This window comes from Zingiber officinale, chromosome 6A (assembly GCF_018446385.1).
Source record: "Zingiber officinale cultivar Zhangliang chromosome 6A, Zo_v1.1, whole genome shotgun sequence".
Classification (NCBI taxonomy): domain Eukaryota; kingdom Viridiplantae; phylum Streptophyta; class Magnoliopsida; order Zingiberales; family Zingiberaceae; genus Zingiber; species Zingiber officinale.
Window position 1 is genome coordinate 133,532,150 of NC_055997.1, and position 27,121 is coordinate 133,559,270.

At 41.1% G+C, this 27,121-nt stretch overlaps 1 protein-coding gene and 1 non-coding gene across 2 annotated transcripts; both read right to left on the reverse strand.

The window, feature by feature from the left end:
• Positions 1-3,673: 3,673 nt before the first annotated feature.
• LOC121994438 lies at positions 3,674-4,291 on the reverse strand. The gene has a single exon (XM_042548474.1). It carries the CDS (start codon positions 4,204-4,206, stop codon positions 3,811-3,813), a length of 396 nt encoding a protein of 131 aa, XP_042404408.1. The 5' UTR covers positions 4,207-4,291; the 3' UTR covers positions 3,674-3,810.
• Positions 4,292-14,999: 10,708 nt separating this feature from the next.
• On the reverse strand, positions 15,000-15,106 carry LOC121998884. Its single transcript, XR_006116672.1, has one exon. It is a non-coding gene; the product is annotated as a small nucleolar RNA R71 (small nucleolar RNA).
• Positions 15,107-27,121: the final 12,015 nt, after the last annotated feature.

Here is a 27,121-nt window from a genome sequence, read left to right on the forward strand (position 1 = left end):
GGATAAAAGGGGAGAAATCCCTCGTACGCAGGTACGCGCACATACTCTCTCGTCACTTTTTTCCACAACTGTTTTTTCTTTCTGCTTCTCTCTGTTCTTTCTGGGGAAAAAGGACCTGACTTGAGCGTCGGAGGGCCTGATCCGGGGACTTTTTCCCTGGGTTTCGGTCTCTAACGTGGAAGGGGGAGATCGTCTGAGTGTGTGCAGGGTCCTGCAGCCGTATCAGCCACCCGTGGGGAGCATGCGCCGCCCGCGACTTTCCGTCAACGTCCAGTCCACCGCGACCGGTCTTCGTCCGATTCAGCTTCCGGACGGGATCAATTAGTTTCGAGGTGGCAGCATTACCAATTCAATATCTGGGTTATCAATCATACAACCTAACAAGTAATACTGGAGATCCATTATTTGCTAAGTGGGAAATACATTACACCCTTGGAAGCTTACCTATAGGTGGAACGATTGTACTGTCAAACACTGTGCTAACTCAACTCAGTATATAAGCTGAGGTGTAATCAACTCACCAACTGTTAAACACTGTGCTAACTCAACTCGCCACCTTGGTAGCATACTCTTGACTCCAAAATGTGTAATCAAGTAAAAACACAAGCGTGTTTTTTTTTTATGGTACAGCCATTCTAATTAAGCTGATAACGGAGACTAGATATCTCTCTCATTTAGATGCATGAGCTGAATGTAGCAGGCCGACTGAATTACAAGGCTTGGGCATATAAAATCTGCACCTGCTTATGTGGTTGGTGGTGAATTTTGTTAAACCATACGGAGCATGATGGTGGGCTATTTTGGCCTGGAATTGTTCAAAGAAAATTTGACTTAGGAGCAATAACATCGTGTCTTTTATTTGGAAGGATATTATGAAAGTCCTGGATTTCTTTAAATAATTTGGAATCACAATGATTCCTTTCTACGGAAATTCTGAAAGTCTATGACATGATAGATGGCATGGTGAAACACTGCTGAAACATGGTTTTGCAAACATGCATAACTGTAGCAGGGATAAAGGCATCAAATTAGAGCTTCTGAAAACTGAACAAGGCGCATTAGAGTCTGGTCTTGATCAGAAGAAAGGGATCAAGTTTTTTAGAGATGGCAGAACTCTGGCATGCCCGCAATTAAGTTAGCGTATCAGTATCTTTAGCTGACTGAGATGACTTATATCAAGAATGCTCTAAGTTGGATTCCCTTTGCTCCTAGGAAAGTTAAGGTCGTTGCATGGCTGGTTAATAGAAATATGCGTGACACTAAATCAAGGCTCAGGCAAAAAGGAATGCAGATGGAGGATTTTATTGTATTTTCTGCAGAGCCTTGGATGAAACCATCTCTTCAAATGTTGCAACTACATGAGATCAGGTTGGTTTTGTGTTACTAATGAAAGCATTACATATATCGAAATGAAATCATATGATGCATCACAGAATCTAATTATCATCATCGATGCAGCAAATTGAAATCGAAACAATGGTGAAACTGAAGGGCTGACATGAATCGAGAGCCAATGCCATTTATTCTTTATTGGTCGTTGAACAAAGTTTGTGTTGGATATATGTGAATGGAGAAAAAATAGAAGAGACATGGAGTTCTATTGTGAATGAGACTTTAGTTCCACATTGAAAACTTCAAGTCAAATTAGTTGGTTTATATTGTTTCACATTCTTTAATAATGTGAACAAATGCAAGGTGTGATGCTCTCTCTCGTGCGAGGGTACGCAAGGGGGTGCAAATCCAAAACTCGGATTGCACTGAACCAAGTTAATTCGTGTGCGAACATGATCTGTGTATATTGAATATTGGATCGGTTGGGGCAAAAGTGGAACAACCAATTAATTGAGTTTTGACTCATGTGCGAACACGATCTGTGCACGTTGAATGCACGTTGAATATTGGATCGGTCGGGGTAAAAGTGGAACAACAAATTAATTGAGTTGCCATTGATATGATAATCGTTGACATTTCGTAAAAAAAAGGATAGTTGATGTGCCTCACGATCACCACCCTAGAACATACTGTAGACCTGTGTGGGTGCTGAGACTCAAAAGTGTATGAATTTAGGTGTACATGAACTCGGTGGCAGGCTATGAATGTTCCCTAACGGGGATGCTTCTGAAAACTAAATTCATCTCCTAGCGAAAGACGCTCCGACTCTCAAAAACCCTTTCTATAGCAAAAGACACACCGGCTCTCAAAAGCACTACCTCCAGCGGAAGGCACGACAGCTCTAAAAAGCTCTACATCCAGCGGAAGGCACGACAACTCACAGTTTGCTAAAGACCTTCCTCTACGGAAGGCCTCTCTTTTCCGGTTCAAGTTCTCTTGGGGGAGACGACCTTTTTTTTCTTTAGCATAATTTACAGCCTGTTTGGAATGATATGAAATTCAATTCGTTTTAGAATTGGAATTGAATTCTATGCTTTGGAATGATTTTTTAACTAAAAATTAATATGGAATTCAATTCCAATTCCATCAAATAAGGCAAAAGTAAATCACACCTCTTTATGTGTGATTTAGATAGAGAATTCAATTCTCCATATTATATTCATTTGTCCTCATTCTCTCTTCTTTGTAAAAAAAGAAAAAAGAAAGAGAGAAAGATAAAATAATAAAACATAAGAATTCCATAACTTAAGTTGCAATTCATTCCAAATATGAGAATTGAATTCAATTCTATTATGAATTGTTTCTTATGGAATTCAATTCATAATGGAATTGAAATGGAATTCAATTCATAATGAAATTCAATTCAATTCCATAGAATTGAATTCAATTTTTTATGGAATTCAATTCATAATGGAATTCAATTTAATTTCATGACTTAAGTTATTTTCAAAAGGATGTTAAAATAGGAGGAAAAAAACCAAAGTTATTTTCAAACAGAATGTTAAAGATAGGAGGAAAAAACCCAATACCGTCGACCCCTCTGCTCACCGGTGTTGGCTTTGCAGCAGATCACAGACGGAGTTACGCAGAAGCATCGAGTCAAAGAAGGCTTTGTAGAGGTGAATCCGGGTTCACGGATCGGAAGCTTGCCAAGACTCGTTTGGCTACTGGAGCTCGAAGACTGCTTGCTGTACTAGAAGCCCGCTACCAACTGCTCGGCTATAGAAGACTGTACCAATGTAGATCTGAAGTAAATGAGGCAGCCGAAATAGGAGGACCGGGACGACAGATTGGGACCGCATCAGTAGCTAAGGAAATAATACTCTTTCAAGTTTTTATGAATGCTTTTCCCCCTCAATTTAATTTCATCCCTCATAGGAGAATGGAAGAACCACTAGCTATGTGGAAACAGAAGCTTTGTAATTGTCAAGCTCATCTTGCACCTTACAGTGATGATCTTTCAAGCGGCAGATTGAACCAGATCATTGAAAGGGCATATGTTTTTTTCAGTTTCACCTTAACTGAACCCTAAATACACCCATGTCTCGATAAGACCCCATACAAGTCTATAATGAAGAAAAGAATCATAATGATATTCCCCTCCAGGTCAGAATTCATTATTACAGCCCTTAAAGAAATTAGTCGAGTTAAATATTCAATGTGCCCTTCACAACTCAAATTACTCAAATCGAAGGTTCCATCCTCTCATACAATCCACAAAGAAAAACCAGACCAAATTAACGCAATCCAATTTAAAGGTCCGTAAATAAAAACACAATTATTGAACACAACCAAAGTCAGATTTTAACAAGAACATAAACAAAAAAAGTTTTACAATGAAATCCTACAAAAACTGGAAAAAGGTAGATATTACAGACCAAGCCTGAAGGCGAAGAAGATGCCTAACACACAATTGATCTACTCCGATCGCTTGAGCTTTTCTACCCGCTGGTTGAGTTGCTCGATGCGTCCAGCGAGAGTGGTGACTGTAAATAGAAGCCAGTAAAGAAGGAGTGCAGAAGCGATGAGGAGCCCGTTGCGCTGGCTTTTCATAATCGATTTCTGGTGGCGGAGGTACTCGGAGGGAGTGCAGGAGTGCTCCTGCTCGCAACTCGGCCTAGTCTCGTACTTCCAGTATATGTCCGCCAGGAGGAAAAGGCAAAAGGGGACCACGGAGAGGAGCGGCTTTAGGGCGCCCCGAACGACGGCGACGAGACCCCGGTGGAGGCCGCCGAGCCACGGAAGGGTGAGGAGGATGAGCATAATGGCCTCCGCAGCAGCAGTATAGCCAAGCACTACCCACTCCAACGCCATCACTTTGGCCGCAACGAAATGGATCGGTGCACCCTAAACCCGATGAAAGGCCAGATCTTGGCTGGAGGAAAAAATACTTCTTCCGCTTCGAGGCTCTCTCCTCGTGTTTTATCGGCAAATTTCCAAAGCATTAATTACATCGATACCTATCGCATACCCGATGAGCTGTCCGAGTCAGTCCCATAAAATTACCAATAAAAATTCGAGTAACGCAACCGAGGAATTGTCTAGGAGGTGGATTGATATCCTTGCTCACCTGTTGCCGCGTGTATTTTCTAAAGTCGCTGGGTGGTCGGCGAGAAATGAGTGGATCGTCCACTTGGCGTACTTCTGAACGGCGTCGACCGTAAAGAAACGTTTTAGATTTGCTTCGTTTGGAAGTAAGGTGATGCGCCTCGCGCTTTCCGCCCAGGAGGTCGCTGCCGTAATGTTATAATATTTATAATATTCATCATTTTATTCTTAAAATAGATAACTTTCATTATTTATGATGAATTATCTTTTATTTTTATTAAAATTTCAATTGTATTTATATAATTTAAATGATTATTATTTAAAATATTTAATAATATTATTTTTAAATATATTATTTATGTAAAATTAAAAATATATTTATTTTATATTAAAATAAATAATAATATTAATAATTTTATTTAAAATTAAAATAGTATTATAAATTTGAAAGGAAGGAGTACAACATATGAAAAAATTACACTTCCATAAATTTAAAATATAATACTTTTAAGGATTGTTGTTATATTATGATCAAATATATTCAACTAAGTCTGCTCGAAGTTTGTAATGCATATGACTGTCACGTAGTTTAGAATTTGTCAAGATATAATCATGAAATCCTTGATTTGAACCTTAGATAGGTTGTGTAGGTTCATCACCTTCATCATTGTTGTACCAATTTGTCACATGCTCCCTCTCATATTCGACAATCATATTGTGCAAAATAATGAATGCTAACATAATCTGTTTTAACTTTTTTCTGTACCAATAATGAGCTGGACCTCTGACAATTGCCCATCGAGCTTGGAGCACCTCAAATGCTCATTCAACATCTTTTCTTGCAACCTCTTTTCTTTCCTTAAACAACCTCCTCTTGGGATCTTCCAGACAAGGAAAAGTCGTCACGAAAGTAGCTCATTCCGAATATATTCCATTTGTTAGATAATACCCCTTTGTATATTGAGTCTTGTTGATCGTGAAATTAATCTCCGTGACATTTCCTTGTAAGACGTTATTGAATATGGGAGATTCATACAACACATTAATATCATTACGTGAACCTATGATACCAAAGAATGCATGTCATATCCACAAGTCTTGAGACGCGACCGCTTCATGCACGATTGTTGGTGATCCATAACCTCTTGTAAACTGTCTTTCCAAGCAACTGGACAATTTTTCCATTCCCAATGAATGCAATCAAGGTTGCCCAACATTCCAGAGAAGTCGTGCCTCTCATTATGCATTTGAAGAAGACGTTGAACATCATCAGCATTCGGCCTTCTCAAGTATCAATCACCATATAGTTCAACCACATAACCGCAGAACTTAAACAAACACTTGATGTCGGTTGATTCACCCATGCATAGGTACTCATCAAGATGGTCGGCTGAGACTCCATGACAATTGGCGAATCACAGTCGTGCATTTTTGTAGTGGTGATAAACTTTTTCTTCTCGCAGCATCATCCCTCTGCTGAAAATATGAAAAACGACTCTCAAGTGCATTAACTATGACAAAATAAATCTCTTCGCATGCGAAATCGTCTTCGAAATATTTGATCTGGATACACAGGTTTGTGGAGAAATAATCATTAAAGAGCCTCACATGTTCGGCTTCATGATTTCTTTGGATGAACCTTTTTCTTCGTTGCATCTCGTTATTACTTTGATATGCTTCAACTATTTGTCGACTTTGTTGAAGTATTAATGGCATTAGCTCATTCCCCATATCATAACCTTTGTCACCAACTTCAACTTGGACTTCGTTTTCACTTATCGAATCAGAGCTAGTGCTACTTGAATATTAAGACATTTTAGAGGAAACTAATTCAAGTCTATGTTTAGAATAAGAATTGTAGAGCACAAGGTATCTATTTATTTTTTTCTTGTCAACAAATATATTCCAATGGCTACTTTCTATTAATCAAATTGTACATATATTCCAATAGTTATATTAATAGAATTATTCTCATTAATTGATTAATTGAAAATATATTCAATGGATACTTGTTTGGGTGGGCTACCCAATTTATTTATTTCTTATTTCTGAATAAAATATTTGATTCATTGAAAACTGTAATAATAAAAAACTAGACTAATTAAGGAGTACAATAATTGAAAGTTACATTAATTGAAAGTACAATAATCAAAAATTACATTAATTGAAAGTACAATAATTAAATATTACAATAAATGAAAATTACATATTACATATCCCCTTAATTTCTTGACATAGATGTTAGTGGATGATTAATTACTCCTCTGTCATTTGCCAAGTGTCTTTCGAAAGGATTGCATATACTTTTAATTGAACTTTGGCTAAGGCAGCTTTTGCTTTCATCTCCTCAACTTTGAGTTGTTGTTTTTTCACTTCAGCTTTAGCCATTTTTATGCTTGTATACTCAGTAAATTTGGCAAACATATTGTTTAAATTTATTGTCATACCTTCATTGTCTAATTTTATTTTACCTTTCCTTTTGTTTTTGCTACCTTCTGACCCATTGGACGAGTTTCTTCTTCATTTAGGTCTACATGTAGACTCGCATCTTGATTAGATGAGATGTTGCTTGCCCCCGACTCTGAGGTGTTGGAGCAATCCCAATGGTCCGCGGGACCATGTGTTTTGGTGTTTGGGCAAAGGGTTTAAGTTAGGTTTACCCTTGTTATTTGATATGTGTACTTGAGTTGTGCAGGACTGCAGGTGACACATATGACTCAGGTTGACGGCTTCGGGTCCGGTGAAGGATGGAGCATCCGAGGGACCGTGGACAAGGCAGCAAGGACAATGGCCGAGGGAAGCGACTTCGAGGCATACGCGAAGGATGGCATTGGGGACAAGTCGCGGGCTTGGATGCATCCGAGGGACGAGAGCCAAAGGAAGTAAGCTTGAAGGCAAAAGGTCAAGGCTGCAAAGAAGAGTCAAATGAGTCGTGAGGGTACGAGTGCATGAGAGATTGTACTCGGAGTAAAATCTTAGCTTTAGGGTTTTACTGTAGCGGCACTGTAGCAGTTACTGTAGCGTACTGTAGCAGTTACTGTAGCGCACTGTAGCAGTCGACTGGTGATGGATCAGTCGACTGATGCACTGTAGCAGAGCCGTTGGGCTGGCACCAGTCGACTGGTGCAAGGACCAGTCGACTGGTAACGGGCAAATCAGGTTCTGATTTGTTCCAAGCTCTATAAGAAGGAGCTTGGTATGGCCGGCCAAGGTGACGAAATTAGACTTGGTTAAAGCCTAATTAGTAGTCACCAAAGTGTTCAAGGATCTCTTGTGTCCAAGTGTTCTTGGTTGAAGTTGTGGTGAGGTTTCTCCACCCACAAGGAGTGGTTTGAGCTAGCCGGAGTTTCCGGGGACTAATCCACCGACGGATTGAGGGATCGCCCACCTTACGGACAGCCGTGGAGTAGGAGCATCATCTCTGAACCATGTTACATCGACGTGCATTGGTTTGCTTGTTCTTTTCTTTTTCTTTAGCTTTCGTATTCGTAATTTGTATTGTATTATTCTGCTTGCGCACTAACGAATACGTAGGAAGCCATCGATTTGGGTGAGACGTTATTCACCCCCCCCTCTAGCGGCCACCGATCCTACAACATGAGGTCCTTGCCTTCTTCGTGCCAACAAGGTGATCAACAGACTGTGGAATAAATATTGGACGATCTTTTATGATTCTCCATACATGCTCGAGATTAAATGCAATGTCATTATTTTCTTCGCGATATTTTTCATACGCAAGCCACAATATGTCCTCATCACTGTGGTCGCTACGATACGCACTATAAATACTATTGTAATTTGCGCTGAAGCGATATACAATTTTTTTGTATGGTATTATGCCAGTGCCATCGTATGACACTAGCAATTCTATTGGGTGTACCTGGAGGATGATTCTCATTGTAGTAGCTTGCAATACGTCCCCAGAAAGCATCCACCTTCTTATCATTACCGATGATTGGATCATCACTAATAGTAACAAACGATCTCGCTAAAACCTCATCTTCAACCTTACTCTATGTTGACTGCTTTCTTCTACCCGTAACATCAGAATCCACCTTCTCCAAATTTGCGAGTTTAATTGGGGATTCACGGTCAGATAGTTGAGTCTTTGGAACAAAAGTCGGAGTAACGGTTCATTTTTCGCCGGAGATATAAAATGCATACAGGTTGCATGTGAAATAGATGGATAGTTTTGTGGATATGAATTATATGGATAATTTGGTGGATATGAACAGTATGGATTTGATGGGTATATATATGTGGATATGAAAAATATGCATAATTTGATGGAATTTGTGAATTTTGAGAAGAAGGATTTTTTTTTGATAATTTTTCGTAATTCACAAAATTTCTAAAAAAAATCTCGATTATTTTCATCCATTTCTTAGGAAAATAAAAGAAGATTTTTAGAGAGATTTAAGTGTTGAAAGATTGAAATAAGGTGATGAGTATTTATAGATAAAATTTTACTTTTTTTTAAAACTATTAATTGGCAAAGTAATTGAAAAAGCTGTTGAAAAATTAAAACTATCCGTTTGAAAGTTTTTTTAAATTTTATTATTTTTTAATAGAATATATATATATATATAAAATAAAAATAATAAATTTTACCTATATGCATGCTACATCACACATGTGGACATTGATTTAAAAATAAAAAAAATGCATTGAACGCGTTCCATGTTTTGGTGGGTCCCATGCATATTATAACCATCCCTGCATTGGTTTTAATTTCCTAGAAATGTTATAACGTCCTAATAATTCGTTTGCTCTTATGGGTTAATTCGATCCAATCCTTATTCACTATGTGTGACAGTATGCAATCGTGCAAAGTATTTTTTTTGAATTTTAAATTTTAAATTTTTTTATATATTTTTAAAAATTATCCAGATTTTATATTTAAGATTTAGAGTTGGATTATAATAGTAATAAAAATTGTTGGATTATAATATTAAGCGTAACAAAATTTTAAACTATTTTTTTAAGTGTCCAAGGAATATGCAACGTAAAATATTTAGGGTAATATTACTATATATATATAGTTTTAATATATCATCATCAAACCCTAAACACCCCGTGTGTATCTAACTTTTTTATATTTAATATTATAATCTAACCTCTAAACTCTACAGACAAAAAATCATATTGACATAATCATGAGCTTAAAAAAATCATTTAAAAAATATTATGTGTGACTGCACACATTACCCTTACAACACTATCATAAGGATAGGATTGAATTAATCGAGATTCTGATCGCAAATTGATATGACTTGGAGATGAAAATACAATCCAAATTTTCACGGATTCCCATAGATAAAAATTTGAAAATAATATCATTGGATACATCTCTCTGAAAAGCTTAGAGTGCATTTGGTTTATATGTTTTTTATTTTTATTTTCTGAAAAATGTATATTTTCTAGAAAATAGAAAATGACTTTTAGTTGTTCTCTATTTTTCTATAAAATGTTATCTATTTTTTTAGAAATCAGATATAGAAAATACAAACCAAACATCATTTTTTAGAAATACATATTTTCTAAAAAATGAAAATGAAAAACACGCAAATCAAACGTACCTTTAAAGTCCTCATGGACTCTAATAGTTAAAAGATCAAGAACAACTTTTTTGGGTACAACTCTGAAAAATCTAAAGTCCTCACAGACTCTAATAGTTAAAAGTTTGAGTATAACTCCACTAGGTACATCTCCAGAAGGCTTAAAGTCCTCACCAACTCTAATAGGCAAACGATTGGGAACAATCCGTCGGGTACATCCCCGAAACAATCTGATAGTAAGGATATTTTCTTGGGTAAATCTCTATTAGTCCTCACACTCTACAATTCATGAGCGTCGACGAAGCATCCTTGTTAAGGAACGTTCATAGCCCACTACAAAGGCTAGTGAGAATATCTCTCATGAGAATATCTCCCTAAGCCTTACCCCTCCGACTACTATCCTCTTTTATTATCTCTAATAATGTCATGCTCGTCAAGCAGTCCATCAAGGGTACTCTATCAAGCGGACCATAGGAGTGACCCGAGGGATGTTCCCTCCCACGCACTTCAAATTCTTCTGCTGCGTTTTCTCTTTTGACTCCCCACGAAGGTGATGAAAGTCAACTAATCAAGGATGAATTTGAAAAAGCATTTCCCAAACTGAATGGTGTCCCACACCCGAAAAGATAGGTCGTCATTTAGCGCCTAGGGCTTGGTCCCTACTCCCTAGTTGTGTGCGGCGGGAAGAAAATAACGTGGTTGTCAAGGTGTGTCTCTAACACTCCAGCACAACCACCTGATGCTGGAATGGTCTCTTGTCCATATCGCATAGAGACAAAATGACCAGAGTAAGGGAGCATGGGAAGCAAGGTGTCATTTCTATAAAAGACAACTTAAGTTCGATTAAAAAGGGTTTGAAGTTGGTGTAAAATAAAGTAATATAAATAGTATTATATTCATACAAAAAATAATATACAATAGACAAATAAATAAAGGAGTAGAGTTTATAATATAGTTATCCGGTTGAAGCATCGGTACGTCGACTGTCCTTAGAGAATTTATTGCCGCCTTACGGTGCAAAGGCTCTCCGGCAAAATTCCCCCAAGATCCGACAACCGCTCGTCTCGTCCGTAGGTGCACTCCAAAACGGACGCGACACTCGGACCCAACCTCAGATCGCCGGAAGACCAAGCCTCAGGACAAGAAAGCAGCGAAAAACTCGACGAGAAGAAAGCAGAAAACCGTGCAGAATGAATCGCACAGAGAAGGGGGAGAAAGCTCGAGGCTTGAGTGAAGAATAGAGGTACTGCAAGTCCCCTTTTATTCACTCTGAGAAGATACGAAGCACTGCTTCGCTAGCGAGGAAACGCGTCTCAGTGTCGCGTCTGCGTCCCTTCCTCACGCACGGAACAAAACCAAAAAACCAAACTCTGGTTTGGTTCAGACCGAACCGGAAACCAAACTGGTTTGGTTCAGACTTCAGCAAAAACAGACCATACCGCCTGTGAGCGGGAATTTGCATCCCCCCCCCCCCCAAACGTGACGCCCGGTTTATGGATTTCCAGCTCGAACCCCCCAAATCCACTCGATTTGGGCTTGGCCCGTGCATGCATGTAGGTCCCCTTATCATTGCTAAGCAAGGATGGAAGGGCTTCCTATATAAGCCCTTCCAAGCTTCTCCACTTAGCAATGTGAGACTAAAAACACTACAAAAAAAAACAAAAAAATACTTTGAATTTAAAACAAAATTCAACAGAAGTTTCCATCATCGGGGGCTTCACCTCCTTTTTTTCACTTGGTTTTCGCTTAGAAAACCAAAATCGAAGTCTTCCCCCAAGCAAAAAGCACCTCATCTCACCTCCACCAAACCTTTCTTCTATAGCTCAAGCCCTCTCCTTGAGGGAGACCCCTTTTTTGTTCAACCAATCGATGACTTAGATATCGGAGGGGCAAAGCTGGCAGTGTCAGCCCTCGCTCACCTGTGTCAATTTTGATGTTCAGATCAATGGTTCAGAAGTCCTTCCGCTCATAGGTGGGGCCGGGGTAACGGAGTGTCAAAGATCAGAAAAGGACCGTTGCCATGGACGAGGAGTCAGTCAGAGGATAACATGGCGATTAAAGATAAGAGAATCTATTCGTGTGAACCCTTAGTGAAGTGCTGCGGTGGAAAAGGAGGTTCGAGACAATGGAGAAAGAGATTCTGACAGATCATATGGAATTAGTAGTGCAAGGGATGTTTTCATACAGATGGGATCCTCTGGACCGTAACTACTGGTCCGTTTCTGGACCAGAGGTTGTTGATAGATGGGATTTTATAGACCCTACCTGTATAACAGGTAGAGTCCATAAATTTCCACCTATAAGTGAAGTAGTCCATCCTCTGGACCGCACTTTGCAGTTCAAAGGATCCGACCTCGTTTTCATATGGAATCCTCTGGACCACAACCCTTGCTTCGCTCCTGGTTTTCATATGAGGTTCAACCAATGCAAATTGGATGAAGCCTTCCGATCTTACCCAACGGCGAGATTGTATTGCATAATTATTAATTTTAAATATTAATATTTATATAATAAAATTTATTATTATTATTGATACCTAAGATATCTGCTCAATCGATATGGCTCGGTCCACCTCAGTATAAATTAGGCCACAATGTCTAGAGAACTTAGACTGTTCTCAACCTCTGGGGTTCTTGGTAGCCCAAGCACTTTCTTTTAAGTAAAAAAATGATATGGTTCATGCTAAATAGATTAGTATCGTTGACTCCATGATAAAATATAGATAGATAAATTATGAAAGATATTTTATCCTAGTATAGAGGTTCTTTGTATGAGGGAGGTCAGATATCTAATGAAATATTTTACATCCGATAAAAATTGATCTCCACACCTATTAAAATAAATACTCATATAAATAACAAGTGTGTTAATCTATAAGAGCACCCAAGCACTCTTCTCGATCTTTAGAAAGCTCGCAACTTGAGTACACTATTCTTGCCCTCTAAGAGGTCCTACCTAATAATGGTTAATACATTAAAATCCGGCCAATACTATCTATTTCTTTGACCATTCATTCTATGTTGCAGGGATTTCCCTTCAAATGGGCGGTGTGACCCTAGGATATTGGCTTCTGAGTCCTCCATCGTGAGCGCTTCCCAATTTATTTTGACAGCTAGTAGAAAATTTTCATGAAGTCGGATCGATCATCCCATGTTCGACGTTATCAGGTTATCATTTAACTATTCTATGTTACCTTTTTGCACTATTTTACCGGTTGTAAGAAATATTAATAAACTCTCTTGAGCCTCTTCAACTAGAAACACTAGGATTAAAAAAAGTCTTCAAGAAGTTATCGAGTGTTTCATCAGGGCAAGATTGGATGTGCCTTCTATCTTACTCAAAGTCCTTACCAATGACTCCTCGCACGATTTGAAGATGAGGACTTTTTTTATCTCTAATGCAAAGGTCTTATGGATTACGATGAATTTTTTGGTAGTGCAATCGGCCTCTAATGTTTTAATATATTTTTTTAGCAATATATATAAAGGGAGTTGTGTTGGTACAATAACCTTTAAGATTTCAATATTTGACAATACACCAAGGTCTAGTTAAGTTTGACTAATGGTTGATCTAAATAGGGCTTGATATTTAGAAGTAAAAAATCTAGTCAAGTCAAGGTTAACTAGATGACTAACAGAGTAAAGTCTAGCTAGGTCAAGGTTGACCAGATGACTAGCAAGGAAAAGTCCTAACTATAGATTAGGCAAGATAAAATCTAGGTAGATGATGTTGGACAGGATAGCGATTACTCTACGGGCTAACAAGAGGAGATTAGAGAATAACTCAAGAAAATAGAATGCTAAAAATAAGGAAAACTCATCAGATTTACTAGAAAAGGATACTTTGTTAAAATAAAAGAGGGATCAATCCTTATATAAATAGATAGGTATTTATATAGATTTTAGATCCTAAGACAAAAAGGAAAGAATCCTTAATATATAGACCTCAATTTCAATCTTATAAAAAAAGAAAGAAATCTTTTTAGAAAAAAAAATCTCTTGATAGAAATTAAAATTAATAAAATAGGATGTTGTTATAGACTAATTATCACCCTTAATTACCAGGAATAACAAAAATACCCTAAATACTATAAAAACAACAATTACTAAAAATAATAATAAAATCTTCAAAGGCACGGTTGAGGGCCTAAACGGTGGAATTTGGGCTCGAAAATTGATGGTTATGGGTACCCTAATAATAAATGCATATTTTTCAAATTCTACACACGTGTGGCCACTAACAAAGTCACATTCCAAGTCCCGAGTCAAAAGTTATGACTGTTTGAAACTGAAGGGGTCATATTAGATTGAACCTGCATTAGTCTCTTCGAATTGAAAAGAACTCACCCTTGAGTTCATAGTAGCCTCATCACCATCCACCGAATAAGGAATCAAGTTATTCACATTTAGGGCATCAGACGTCTTCAAATGACTAGGAATGTACAACAACTTGTAGCCATTGTTGTTGATCTTTTGTAATATCTCACGCGATCTAATTTTTCAATCCTTTAGCTTATTGCTAGGAGCGAGGTACAACCATGTCTCATGGGCACAGTCAACCATGGAACATGCTGCATGGTTGGTCTTGGCTAATAAAGACACGACCATGCCTTTGAGTCATGATCGTGTCTTGGCTTCTTTCTATCCAAGTCTGATCCAATGTCGAATAAGCTCCATTTATGTTTTAAAATGCATCATGTCAATTAAAATAAGAAAAGAGTAGTTCTCTGAATTAAAAGAGTAAAAGTAATAAAATCACATAGAAATAGAGTATGCAAATGTAAATCATGCTCATGCAATGCAACAAGATATATACTAAACGAAACTTAAAAACATGTATAATTGACACACATCACATATGCAATTAAATTGCTCCTATTTCCCTTCTCATTGAGAGATAAGGTGAAAATGTAGTTTCATTCACTTCTAACGAAAAGCATCTCTACATGGGATTAGTGCGAGTAGATGTTCCTCAACAAATATTCCCTCCAAGCAAGACACCACACTTGAGACACCTCATCACAAGCTTCATACAAAAGGATAGAGAATCCTTATTTGAGGCATGGAGCTCATTCAAAGGACCCCACAACAATGTCCACATCACAGACTTAAGAAGTGGTTGGTCATCCATACTTTCTACATTGGTAACTCTTATGCAACAAAGGTATTCTTAAATTCTGCAGTAGGTCGAGCACTAATGAATAAGAGACTAGAGAAAGATGAAGAGATTATAGAGAGTTTGGCTCTAAATTACCACCAATATTAAACTACTAAACGAGCTAATCCTACGAAGATAGTAGGTAAGTATGATGTGAATTCCCTAGATCTAATTGCAACAAAATGGATGTGCTCACCAAAAGGTTCGACTCTTTCAATGTTAATATGGTAAACATATCTAATGCATATTGTAAGATTTATGGTTTGATAGGACATTGATGTGTGTATTTCATATATAATTTTTTATATTGTTTTGCATTCATTTTTTTTCGTCACATGAGCATATTTTACATTATTTCATCTCTTTTGTATTGTTTTTACTCTTTTAGTTTGTAAAACTTCTCTTTGCACTTTTTTGATTGATAGGACACGAAATCAGAGCTTAATTAGAGTAAAAAAAAGCCTTGGAACAAGAGTTTACAATAAAGAACACAGTCTAACCTTATCCTATGCCACGAGTGTATTCCTCCAGCCGAAGTTAGATGTAAATAGAGCGGCCATGGAGATCACGACCTTTGACATAGTCAGGCCATATTGGCCAACATGGCCATGTACTTGGCTATCCTATGATGAAAACAATAGACTAAACTTCAAATAGACCTAAGATTTGACTATTGTTGAGCCATGGGCCCCAAAACCTATCAAATCGAAGTTCGTTCTAAGATCTACAGTTTGATATAGGGTGGAACCATAAAATCTTAGTTTTAGGTCCCAAAATATTATTTTCATGGACATGTGGTGATGCCCCCTATTTTTTGTGAAAATTTTGTAAAGTGCACCCAATTTGTTACAAAAGTTTATTAGTTTTTGTATCCTTGGAGGCTATAAAGGAACCAAAGGGGCACTTGTTTAATGTATCAAGGGATCAAGGGGGTCTCCCCTCATGATAAGGGGTTTCCTTGTGACAAGGAACCCTAGGAGAGCTATTTTCAAGGAGCTATCGGAGATTGCATCCATCGTAGAGTTTGGAGTTCCTTCGAAAATGATGATTAGCACACGACTAAGTTTTCTCTTCTATTTTCTCCTTGATTTGAGTAGTAGAATGTCTTTTTCTTTGTCTTTTGGTTGTAACTCCATCTCCATGGAGTAGTACTCATAATTCTAGGGTGAGGGAGTAGCTTAATTGACTTGTTGATGCTATTTTATATATTTGTTCATCTTTTTTACTACATGATGTGTTTACCCATGATTCAATTTTATTGTGCATTTATGATTGTGACATTAATTGTGCATCTTCATATCCCATGGGATGGGAGGAAGGAACGAAAGGTAAACATAACTCTCCAACATAAAAACACTGAGATGTGAAGGGTTGTTCATGAAAGTAGTCCAAAATCTCACGAGGGCATCATTGACTATCACAAAACCTAATGGATTTTCTCCAATTTGGCATCACGAAGTAGGAGATAATATCTAGAGGACCATGGAGCATCGTGATAGGGGTTTCCCTAAAAAAGTGATTGTTTTAGAAATATTACCCTAAAATTAGGTGATCCTGTCCGAACGCTGAATCAACGGACGTTGGGCACGTGGCGCTCTCCGAGTCGCTGACGTGGATCTCCGACCGGTCGTACGGTCCTCCAGCGAACCTGCAAGGAAGTCGGGCCAGGAAGGGGTTTCCGGCGACGACCCTCCGACGCTCAAGTCAGGGAAAGCTAAACAAGAAAGTGGCTCCAAGAATCGTAGAACGCGTACCTCCGGCGAAGGGTGATGACCCTTTATATAGAGCTGTGAAGAGGCTCGAGCACACATACCGAGGTGCATACGTGTCCTCTGTCCATACCTCGGTATGAACTTGTCAGAAGAGCTTACCTGACACCATACTGCTATAATCCGAGCACATCTATGATGGGACAGCGGGATCCTCTGTTGTAAGATCTTGCGTATGGCCTGGTCGTTGAACATACCCGCTGTCAGGAGATGTTCCCCCGATGTTCCCTTTGTCCTTGTCTCTTCTGTTCCCGCGCCGAGCGGCCAGCCGCTCGACAGGCATAGGTCCGACCGGGCGTAGGTATAGGTCCGACCGGGTGCTCGGCTGAGAGTGTTCCACGGCAACGATGCTTTATGCTTCGGCCAAGCGGGCTATCCGCTCGGCCAGGTGACCCTTTTCACTATGAGCGTCGGAAACCCGCCCATGGTCGGGTTGTCTTCTGTCCGGCCTGGGAAGCTCCTGGCCGAATGTCAGGTCGGCTCGGCATCCTTCCGTTCGGCCCGACATCCTTCCGTTCGGCCCTGCGTCCTTCCGTTCGGCCCCGCATCCTTCCGTTCAGCTTGGCATGCTTCCGTTCAGCCCGGCATGCTTCCGTTCGGTAGGGCATCCTTCCGTTCGGTCGACATCCTTCCGTTCGGTCCGGCATCCTTCCGTTCGGCAGGGCATCCTTCCGTTCGGCAGGACATCCTTCCGTTCGGCCCGGCATCCTCCGTTCAGCCCGGCATCCTTTGTTCGGCGCGAACTTGGGGTTGACCTCCACATGTCTTTGACCCTCCGCCCATGAGGGTCCCCCATCCTTACCACCGGATCACATACCTCTCCTTCAAGTCTAGTCGAAGGAGGCGCATAGTCCGACTGACTGGACGTCCGTAGTGCCGAGCGGCGCATCCAAGAAACCATCCTCCGCTTCTCCTCGTTAATCGCCTCTCATCCCACCTCACTTGCATTTTGCAAGAGATTTTTTACGAAGTATTTTGTGTGACTTTTTCGCTCGGCCGAATATGTCCTACTTTGACAAAAGAAGTTGTTTGCTTGATGTTGATGTACCTTTGGGTACTGAGCCGGGAACGTCTCTCGATATTTAACGTCGAAGCTCGACGGTCTTCCGCTCGGATGATTTATAGACGCCGGCTCGTCTCTCGATATTTAACGTCAGAGCTCAACGGTCTTCCGCTCGGTTTATTTATAGACGTTGTCTCGTCTCTCGATATTTAACGTCGGAGCTCGACGGTCTTCCGCTCGGCTTATTTATAGACGACGGCTCGTCTCTCGATATTTAACGTCGGAGCTCGACGGTCTTCTGCTCGGATGGTTTATAGACGCCGGCTCGTCTCTCGATATTTAACGTCAGAGCTCGACGGTCTTCCGCTCGGCTTATTTATAGACGCCGGCTCGTCTCTCGATTTTTAACGTCGGAGCTCGACAGTCTTCCGCTCGGAAGATTTATAGACGCCGGCTCGACTCTCGATATTTAATGTCGAAACTCGACGGCCTTCCGCTCGGCTTATTTATAGACGCTGGCTCGTCTCTCGATATTTAACGTCGGAGCTCGACAGTCTTCCGCTCGGAGGGTTTATAGACGCTGGCTCGTCTCTCGATATTTAACGTCGGAGCTCGACGACCTTCCGCTCGGAGTGTTTATAGACGCCGGCTCGTCTCTCGATATTTAACGTCGGAGCTCGACGGTCTTCCGCTCGGAGGGTTTATAGACGCCGACTCGTCTCTCGATTTTTAACGTCGGAGCTCGACAGTCTTCCGCTCGGATGATTTATAGACGGCTCGTCTCGATTTTAACGCCGGAGCTCGGACGGTCTTCCGTCAAGGGTTTATAGACGCGGCTCCTCTCGATATTTAACGTCGAGCTCGACAATCTTCCGCTCGAGGGTAGGCCGCTCGCTCTCGATATTTAACGTCGGAGCTCGGCGGTCTTCCGCTCGGCTTATTTATAGACGCCGGCTCGTCTCTCGATTTTTAATGTCAGAGCTCGACAGTCTTCCGCTCGGAAGATTTATAGACGCCGGCTCGACTCTCGATATTTAACGTCGGAGCTCGACAGTCTTCCGCTCGGAAGATTTATAGACGCCGGCTCGACTCTCGATATTTAACGTCGGAGCTCGACGGCCTTCCGCTCGGCTTATTTATAGACGTCGGCTCGTCTCTCGATATTTAACGTCGGAGCTCGACGGTCTTCCGCTCGGATGATTTATAAACGCCGGCTCGTCTCTCGATTTTTAACGTCGGAGCTCGACGGTCTTCCGCTCGGAGGGTTTATAGACGCCGGCTCGTCTCTCGATTTTTAACGTCGGAGCTCGACGGTCTTCCGCTCGGAGGGTTTATAGACGCCGTCTCGTCTCTCGATTTTTAACGTCAGAGCTCGACGGTCTTCCGGCCGGAGGGTTTATAGACGCCGGTTCGTCTCTCGATTTTTAACGTCGGAGCTCGACAGTCTTCCGCTCGGAAAGTTTATAGACGCCGGCTCGTCTCTCGATATTTAACGTCTGAGCTCGACGGCCTTCCGCTCGGCTTATTTATAGACGCCGGCTCGTCTCTCGATATTTAACGTCGGAGCTCGACGGTCTTCCGCTCGGAGGGTTTATAGACGCCGGCTCGTCTCTCGATATTTAACGTCGGAGCTCGACGGTCTTCCGCTCGGAGGGTTTATAGACGCCGGCTCGTCTCTCGATTTTTAACGTCGGAGCTCGACGGTCTTCCGCTCGGATGGTTTATAGACGCCGGCTCGTCTCTCGATATTTAACGTCGGAGCTCGACGGTCTTCCGCTCGGATGGTTTATAGACGCCGGCTCGTCTCTCGATTTTTAACGTTGGAGCTCGACGGCCTTTAAGGCTAACTTTAACACTGCCGATATACGCCCTACCGAGCGGCGAGGGGTCTTCGTCTTCGATGACTTGGCTCGGATAATTTTTACGCCCGGCCGAACGGCATGGGATCTTCGCCATCGAGCTTGACTCGTGTAACCATACGCCCGGCTGATCGGCACTGGGTCTTCGCCATCGAGCTTTTGCCTCGTGTAACTATACGCCAGGCCGATCGGCACGGGGTCTTCGACATTGAGTCGGTGGCTCGGAATTTATATATCATGGAGATAGGCCGCTCGGCCGATAATGCCAATTGCGTTTTTTTAACATTTTGCTTCCTGCATTTCGAATATACAGCCAAATGGAAAATACACAACATACATTACATTGGCGCACCTTTCACCCTGCCCTGGAAAGGCTGGAGATAATTTGCGCTTCATGGTTGATCCAAGTCCCAATCCATCTTCATCCGCTCGGCAGCTCGTCCACCCAGCTTCCTCGTATGTGGTCGATCCATCGCCTGACATCAAACTCCCGCTCTTGAGGTTCCAGAAGGAGGGGCTTGCTATAAGTTGAATTCAGGAGATGAAGTATCTGCTTTTGAGGGAAATGGAACTGTGGCAGTCGGTGCTTCCGCTCGGCCCCCTGATGCTGATGTCGCTTGTTGCTCAATCTGCTCGGCTTGCGACTTCTGCTTTTGTTGTTCCACAAGCTTAGCTGCTCGTGTTTCGATCAGAGCGTCGAGTTCCTCTATGGAGAGCATCCATGAGTGTTGTCGTCCAGTTTCGTCCATTGCTTCCGATCGGATGCAGGAGCGTTCCCACAGACGGCGCCAAATTGATCCTGTCTGAACGCTGAATCAACGGACGTTGGGCACGTGGCGCTCTCCGAGTCGCTGACGTGGATCTCCGACCGGTCGTACGGTCCTCCGGCGAACATGCAAGAAAGTCGGACCAGGAAGGGGTTCCCGGCGACGACCCTCCGATGCTCAAGTCAGGCAAAGCTCAACAAGAAAGTGGCTCTAAGAATCGTAGAACGCGTACCTCCGGCGAAGGATGAGGGTCATTATATAGGGCTCTGGAGAAGCAGGTGCACACATACCGAGGTGTACACGTGTCCTCATCCCATACCCCAGTAAGGGCCTGTCAGTGAGCTTACCTGACCCCATACTGCTACAGTCCAAGCACGTCTTCGATGGGACAGCGGAACCCCTGTCGTAAGATTGGAGTATGGCCTAAACGTAGAACATGCCCGCTGTCAGAAAAAGATGTCCCTTGTCCTTTTCCCCTTGATCCCGGCCGGGCGTCCGACCAGCCAGCCTCTGCCTTACGTCCGGCCGAACACCTATAGTGGTCTACTTGGGAGATTCTTGGTAATGTGCTTTGTGGAGACTGTTAGCAGTATGCTACCTCATGTCTTCGGCCGAGCGTGCCCTCCACTCGGCCCTACGATCCTGTACCATGAGCGCCGGGGCCCAGCTGCCTGCTGGGGCGCCTTTTGCCATTAGTTAGACACCGGTCAACTGGTCGGGCGTTCGACCCACTCATCTCCGATCGGCCACCTGACCCTTTGACTTCCACGTGACGTTGACTCCCCAAAACCGGGGCCCCCTGTTCTTACCGTCGGATCATTAGGCATTGTGTTTGGATAAGTATTGTTGGGACCCTTGGCGACCAGTTTGAGGAAGTGAATTGCCTATCAAAAATAAAAAGTAATATCTTCTCAATTTTTTAACTCAGATTAGTAGCACACTTATAAAAGGAAATTAGACAAATAATTAAATAAGAGATACAAAGGACTTACTTGGTTACAACCTAGGTGGTTGTTAATCCAAGGCAAAAGAAAGCATTAAAAAGATCTCCTTTATGTAGGCAGAGAAGCCTATTACACTCGTTAAAAGCTCATAAATGTGCTAGAAAATGAATACTAGAGTTGATGTCTATTTCCTAGGTCCAGAGGTCTTTTTATAGCCCTTAGAAAATCTTATCCGTGACTGGAAGGAGCCTCCAACAGGCTGGAAGGTGCCTCTAGTGAGGTGCCAAAAGATAAAGCTTTATCCTTTGGGAATGGCTAAACTCAGCCTGATCGAAAGGGCCTTCCATAGGGCTAGAAGGCGCCTTCATACAGTTCATCGAAGGTGCCTTCCAGCCATAGAAGGTGCCTTCCACAGTGAAGGTGCGAAGGCGCGCAGAGGCACCTTCAACTCCCTTTGAAGGCGCCTCCAGCAGTATTTCCAGCTTTCTTTTTGCTCTTCTACTGCTCCAATCACCTGGGTGATCGCAACCATCCGGAATAGGGCTCACCTGAACCCATTTCTCGATCTTCTCCTCGAGTAGGCTTCTGCTCTGGCTTCTCGTCACTCGGAACGTCACACACATCCTTCTCGTTCATCGATGTACTCTTCCGTAGCACCTCGTCCCTCGGATGCATCGAGCCCGTCGACTCCCTTCCCGTGTCATCCTTCTCGCTAGCTGCATCTTCCGCTCGACTTTTTGTGTTCATAAGCTCCTACACACTTAGATGGAAGGATCAAACATGACAGGACTTAACTTAACATAGTTGATCATATCAAAACTACCATGGAGTTCCAACAAGTACGTCGGTATAATTCTAAAAGTCTATACCAATTACCTCGGGATAAGACCACCTACATGTGTATAAATATTGAAGTGAGAGAGTGAATAGTTTTTAGGGTGTTAATAATCATCAAGGTGAAACCAAAATCCTATAATTGCTCCCCAAGACTAAATTTCTCCTAAGATTTCTCATGTTTTCTCGATTCATTTCCTTTCTTTCTAAACCCTTAGAATTTTTTATTGTCTAGATAATCTACTTCGTGATTCAGATTGATACTCAAGTTTATAGTCCCTATGAGATTGATATTTTATTACTTGATGACAGATGTACACTTGCGGATTTTGCCCATTAAAATTTTGATGTTATTATCGGGGATTGTTCAAATTAATTAATATTAGTTCATAGATAGAGATAATGGAGGGAAGCCCCTTTTATCTCTTCTCTTCAATGGACAGAGATGGATCCATTGAGGGGTGTTAGTGGCTGAGGAAGGAAGTGGATGGCCGATGGTTGAGGATGGAATTAATGGATGTTGGTTCCTTGGTGGCTTGTGTGAGGTGGAGAGGAGGAGGAAGATGCTCTATGTGCCCTAGCTCTGAGTTGAAAGAATTGTGGATCTCTTCCTCCAAGTGAACCAACTCTCTTTGATCCTAGCCACCACACGCCATGGTCTTGTTCCTTAACACAACCTTACTATGTTGGCTACTGAGGTCAGCTTTTGATCACGTTTGATTGGCTTCCAATAAGGGACACAACCATGCCGTGTCAGGGGGCACGACCAAGCTGTGTTAGGGGACATGACTAGGCCATGTCAGGGGGCATGGCCAGGCCGTGTCAGGGGACACGGTCAGGCCATGTTAGGTTCTGTTTTGTGCGTTTGAGCCCTCATTTGACGCCTTCAAAACAAGGTACATTGATATTTTAGACATAATGCAATAAATTAGAAAGGACTTGAATTAAAGAAAAAAATATATCCTTGTTCATAATATAATATAAATATGAATTTAAGCATACACAAGGATAAAAAAAAATAGATCCACTACCTTAATGGTCATCCTAGTGTTGGCCCAATGGATATGGAGAGAGGTAAATATAGGTACATAGGTATTAGGTGCATGATGGGGTAAATCTCAGGTCATCAGTTCTTGAGAATCGACACCTGACCATTACGCTATAGATATCATGCGCCCACCATCTGCATTACGCCCTAGGGGCTACACAAGGATGAAACGTTAAGCATGAGAGCAACAGTAATACATTAAAATGTTTGTTATTACCTACCATCCACTCCCTCAAGTTATGAGGAAGAGGATAATGTAATCCCTATGTGGATTAAGGAATCTATACTCGAAGGTATACCCATTTTAGTTTATAAAATAAATACCATATTGTGTGCTTGCAATGTAGGAAACGAGGACACTGCAAAAATAAGTTTCCCACCTTAGCAATAGAAAAGACTCAAGAGGCACCCAAAGGCAAGGAGGCAATCAAAGAGAAATGCTCCTAGTATACAAAGTGAATGAGCGCATAGTGTGCTTTATATAAAATGTGCAAGGGCACTATCGAAATCAATGCCAAAATAGAAGACTACCAAAGTGGCATAAGGATAAAAGCAAAGATGAAAGGGGGGGGCTTCTAAGGTAAAATTTGAGGTATCATTTAGTTATCCTGCCATGTATAATGTCATGTTTTATCATGATAAAAAGCATGCTCAAACTAGATATTTTGATCTTATGACTAGATACTACGAGGATAGGAAGTCATATGTTCCCATATTGGATAGCCTTAGGAAAATTCATGTTATGACTGAAAAACTTGAGATCAAAGAACAAAGAAAGGAAAATCAAGACTTGATACCTTAGAAAAGATCCTAAAAGAAACTGAGTTTAGTGGGTCAATGAACTAAAACCCAAGATTAGATAGAAAATATCAATCAAAGGACAAGGAACGCTTGGGTCCCAAGTCTAAGTGTTGGTATAATCGACCTCTAGGATTTTAATATTTAACAATGTACTTAAGTCAGGTCAGTTTTACCAAGGGTCGATCCAAATAGGACTTGATGTTTGGAAGAGAGAAGTCTAGTCAGGACTAGATGACTAGCAAGGATAAGTTCTAACTAAAGGATAGGCAAGTGAGAAATCTACTGAGTGACTAGTCCTAACTGGAAGTTAGGCAAGTGAAAGTCCTAGTGAGTGAAGTCGGGCCCTAGTGAGTGAAGCTAAGTAGTGGAAATTCTAGTGAGTGGAGCTAGATCCTAGTGAGTGAAGCTAAGTAGTGGAAGCCTTGTTGAGTGAAGTCGGACCCTAGTGAGTAAAGCTAGGTGGTGGAAGTCTTGGTCAGTGAAGTCAGATCCTAGTGAGTGAAACTAGGTGCTGGAATTCCTAGTGAGTGAAGTCGGATCCTAGTGAGTGAAGTTAGGTGGTGGAAGTCTTGTTGAGTGAAGCTAGGCAATGGAAGTCCTGATAAGTAAAGCTAGGCAACCCTAGGGAGAGGTAACCCTAGGTAATAAGAAGTCTTGGAGAAGTAAACTCCAAATATGTGTGACCAACTAGACCAATGAATCTTGAAATATGTTAACACTGTTTTACTTTATTATTTTATCTATTGTGTTAACTTAGTGTTACAAGTAAATCTTAGTAGATCAGCTTGGTCAGATATTAAGAAAGATCAGAGAAAGTCCAAACATGTCTGGAGGAGTAGATGTTTGACAAATAAGTGGAGGTAAGTCACTGAAGGAGAGTGACTCAATGAGGATACGTCCCGGTTGAGGGGATAGTAGGCATCAATCCAATTTAGACTCATTTTGAAAACTTAAATTGAGACCTTGACTAGTTCCTAGTTTTGGAAGGATAGGAACTAATTATTACTGCTTATTCTTATTGTGCTAAATTTGTCTTATAGGATATATTTTGTTTGTGTTGCACTAACACATTTTGTAGGGAAAATGAGAACAAAATGGCTCGGATGAACAGTACCCGAGGTGCCTTCCAAGCGACGAAAGGCACCTTGAGTACTGTTCATGGAAGGCGCCTTTGGGAGTTTGGAAGACGCCTTCAGTCGGATAAAGCAGAAGGCTTCGTTGACGATAAGGATCAGATTTGTCGAGATAAAAGTTTGCCTATGTAAGGCGCCTTCAGTGCTATGGAAGGCACCTTCCATCCCTTATAATAGAGGCATTCGACCAAAGCTTTGATATTATCTCTTCTACAAGCTTCTACACATCCGTTTGACATTCCGACTGCTCTGACTTCCTGCTGCTACTCTGCTACAACACTATGGCATCTGACTATCACTGAAAAGTCGTCCAACACTGAGTGTGATCCGATCATCTTCGAAAATGTTTGGTAACGAAGTTAGTTCTGTACTTAATTATTGCAAAAGGAAAAGTTTAGTGTATTATACTTTTTCCTATTCTTTTTGTACTCGATCCCCTCTTTCGGCGGTTCTAGAAGAGGTTATTAGTTGATTACTCATTGATAAGTCCGCGGGACTTGGGTTGTGGAGTAGGAGTCGCCGAAGGCTCCGAACCAAGTAAAATCGACCAAGTTTTTATTTTCATGTTTAGTTTTCTACTATGCTCGTTTTCAAAATAGAAAAGAAAAAGTTTTTAAAACCAAATGATTCACCCCCCTCTCATGTGCATCACGATCCAACAAGTGGTATCAGAGCAAGGTTCTGCTCTGAATTGGTACAACCACCAATCAAGCCAGGAGAACTATTTTAATTGGTTCTACTCTGAATTTTAGTTTTTTGTATTTTATTTGAATTAGTAAAGTTTACCTCTTTAGATAATTATTTCTCGTTTGGTTTTAACTTGAAGTTAGTGCAACACCACTCGAGTATTCGATATTTCTTTTTACCTCACACTCTGCTAATCTAAGACCTAGGCTTGGGACATTTCTTCTCTTAAGTTTGTTTTGCAAGATAATTCAAATGGCTCAAAGCGAAGGACGAAGCATTCATGAACCTCCACCATAAGAAACTAATTACTTCATAATATGGAAGCATCAGATGGAGTGCTTCATCATGATGGGTGACTTCGACTGCAGAATAGCATTGAAAAGATCCACCCAAAATTCAGAAGCAAACCAAAAGATAATAAATTTTATTTTAGAATTATTGCCTAATAAAATTGTATGCAGAATCAGAGAATTCAAATATGTCTACAACTTTTGGACCTAGCTAAACGAACCTCACGAAGATCTATCATAACTGGAAGATCAAGTCAAACTCGAGCTCGAATCTTAGTCCGAATCCCCAGAGTCATCCTCAAAAGCAGACTTAGGAGAATCAGACCAGACTAGCTTCGTGGCATTAATGGCAAAGGAGGAGGTAGAAGGATCTGAATTTGAGTTAGAGCAAAAATTAGAATTCGAATCTAAGACGATGATGGACAAGGAGGAGAATCCTAATGAGGATTCAAAAGGTCAATTAGTAAATTTGAAAGTTAAAGATCATATAGCAGGCTTTAAATGTAGTGAAAGAGGACATTACAAAAGTAAGTGCCTCACTTATAAGACTCAAACCACACAACCGGAGGCAAAGGAGAAATTAATACCAAAAGTCCAGAAAGGGAAAGAGCACATCTAATGCTTCAAGTGTAAAAAGATGGGGCACTACAAACATCAATGTCCAGAAAAAAGACCTAAGGATCTAAGGGGAGCAAAGGTTAGTGAGTTTACAATACATAAAAAAAACCCATTTTTTTACATATGCTAGTAACTTAGATAATCACTACTGCTCAAATTTAGATTCTCCCTAGAAATTAGATATGTATGCTTACTCAAACAAATAAATTAATT

What these genes read in the sequence shown, in the direction of transcription:
- LOC121994438 (XM_042548474.1), bottom strand. Translation starts at nt 4,206, where the DNA reads ATGGCGTTGGAGTGGGTAGTGCTTGGCTATACTGCTGCTGCGGAGGCC.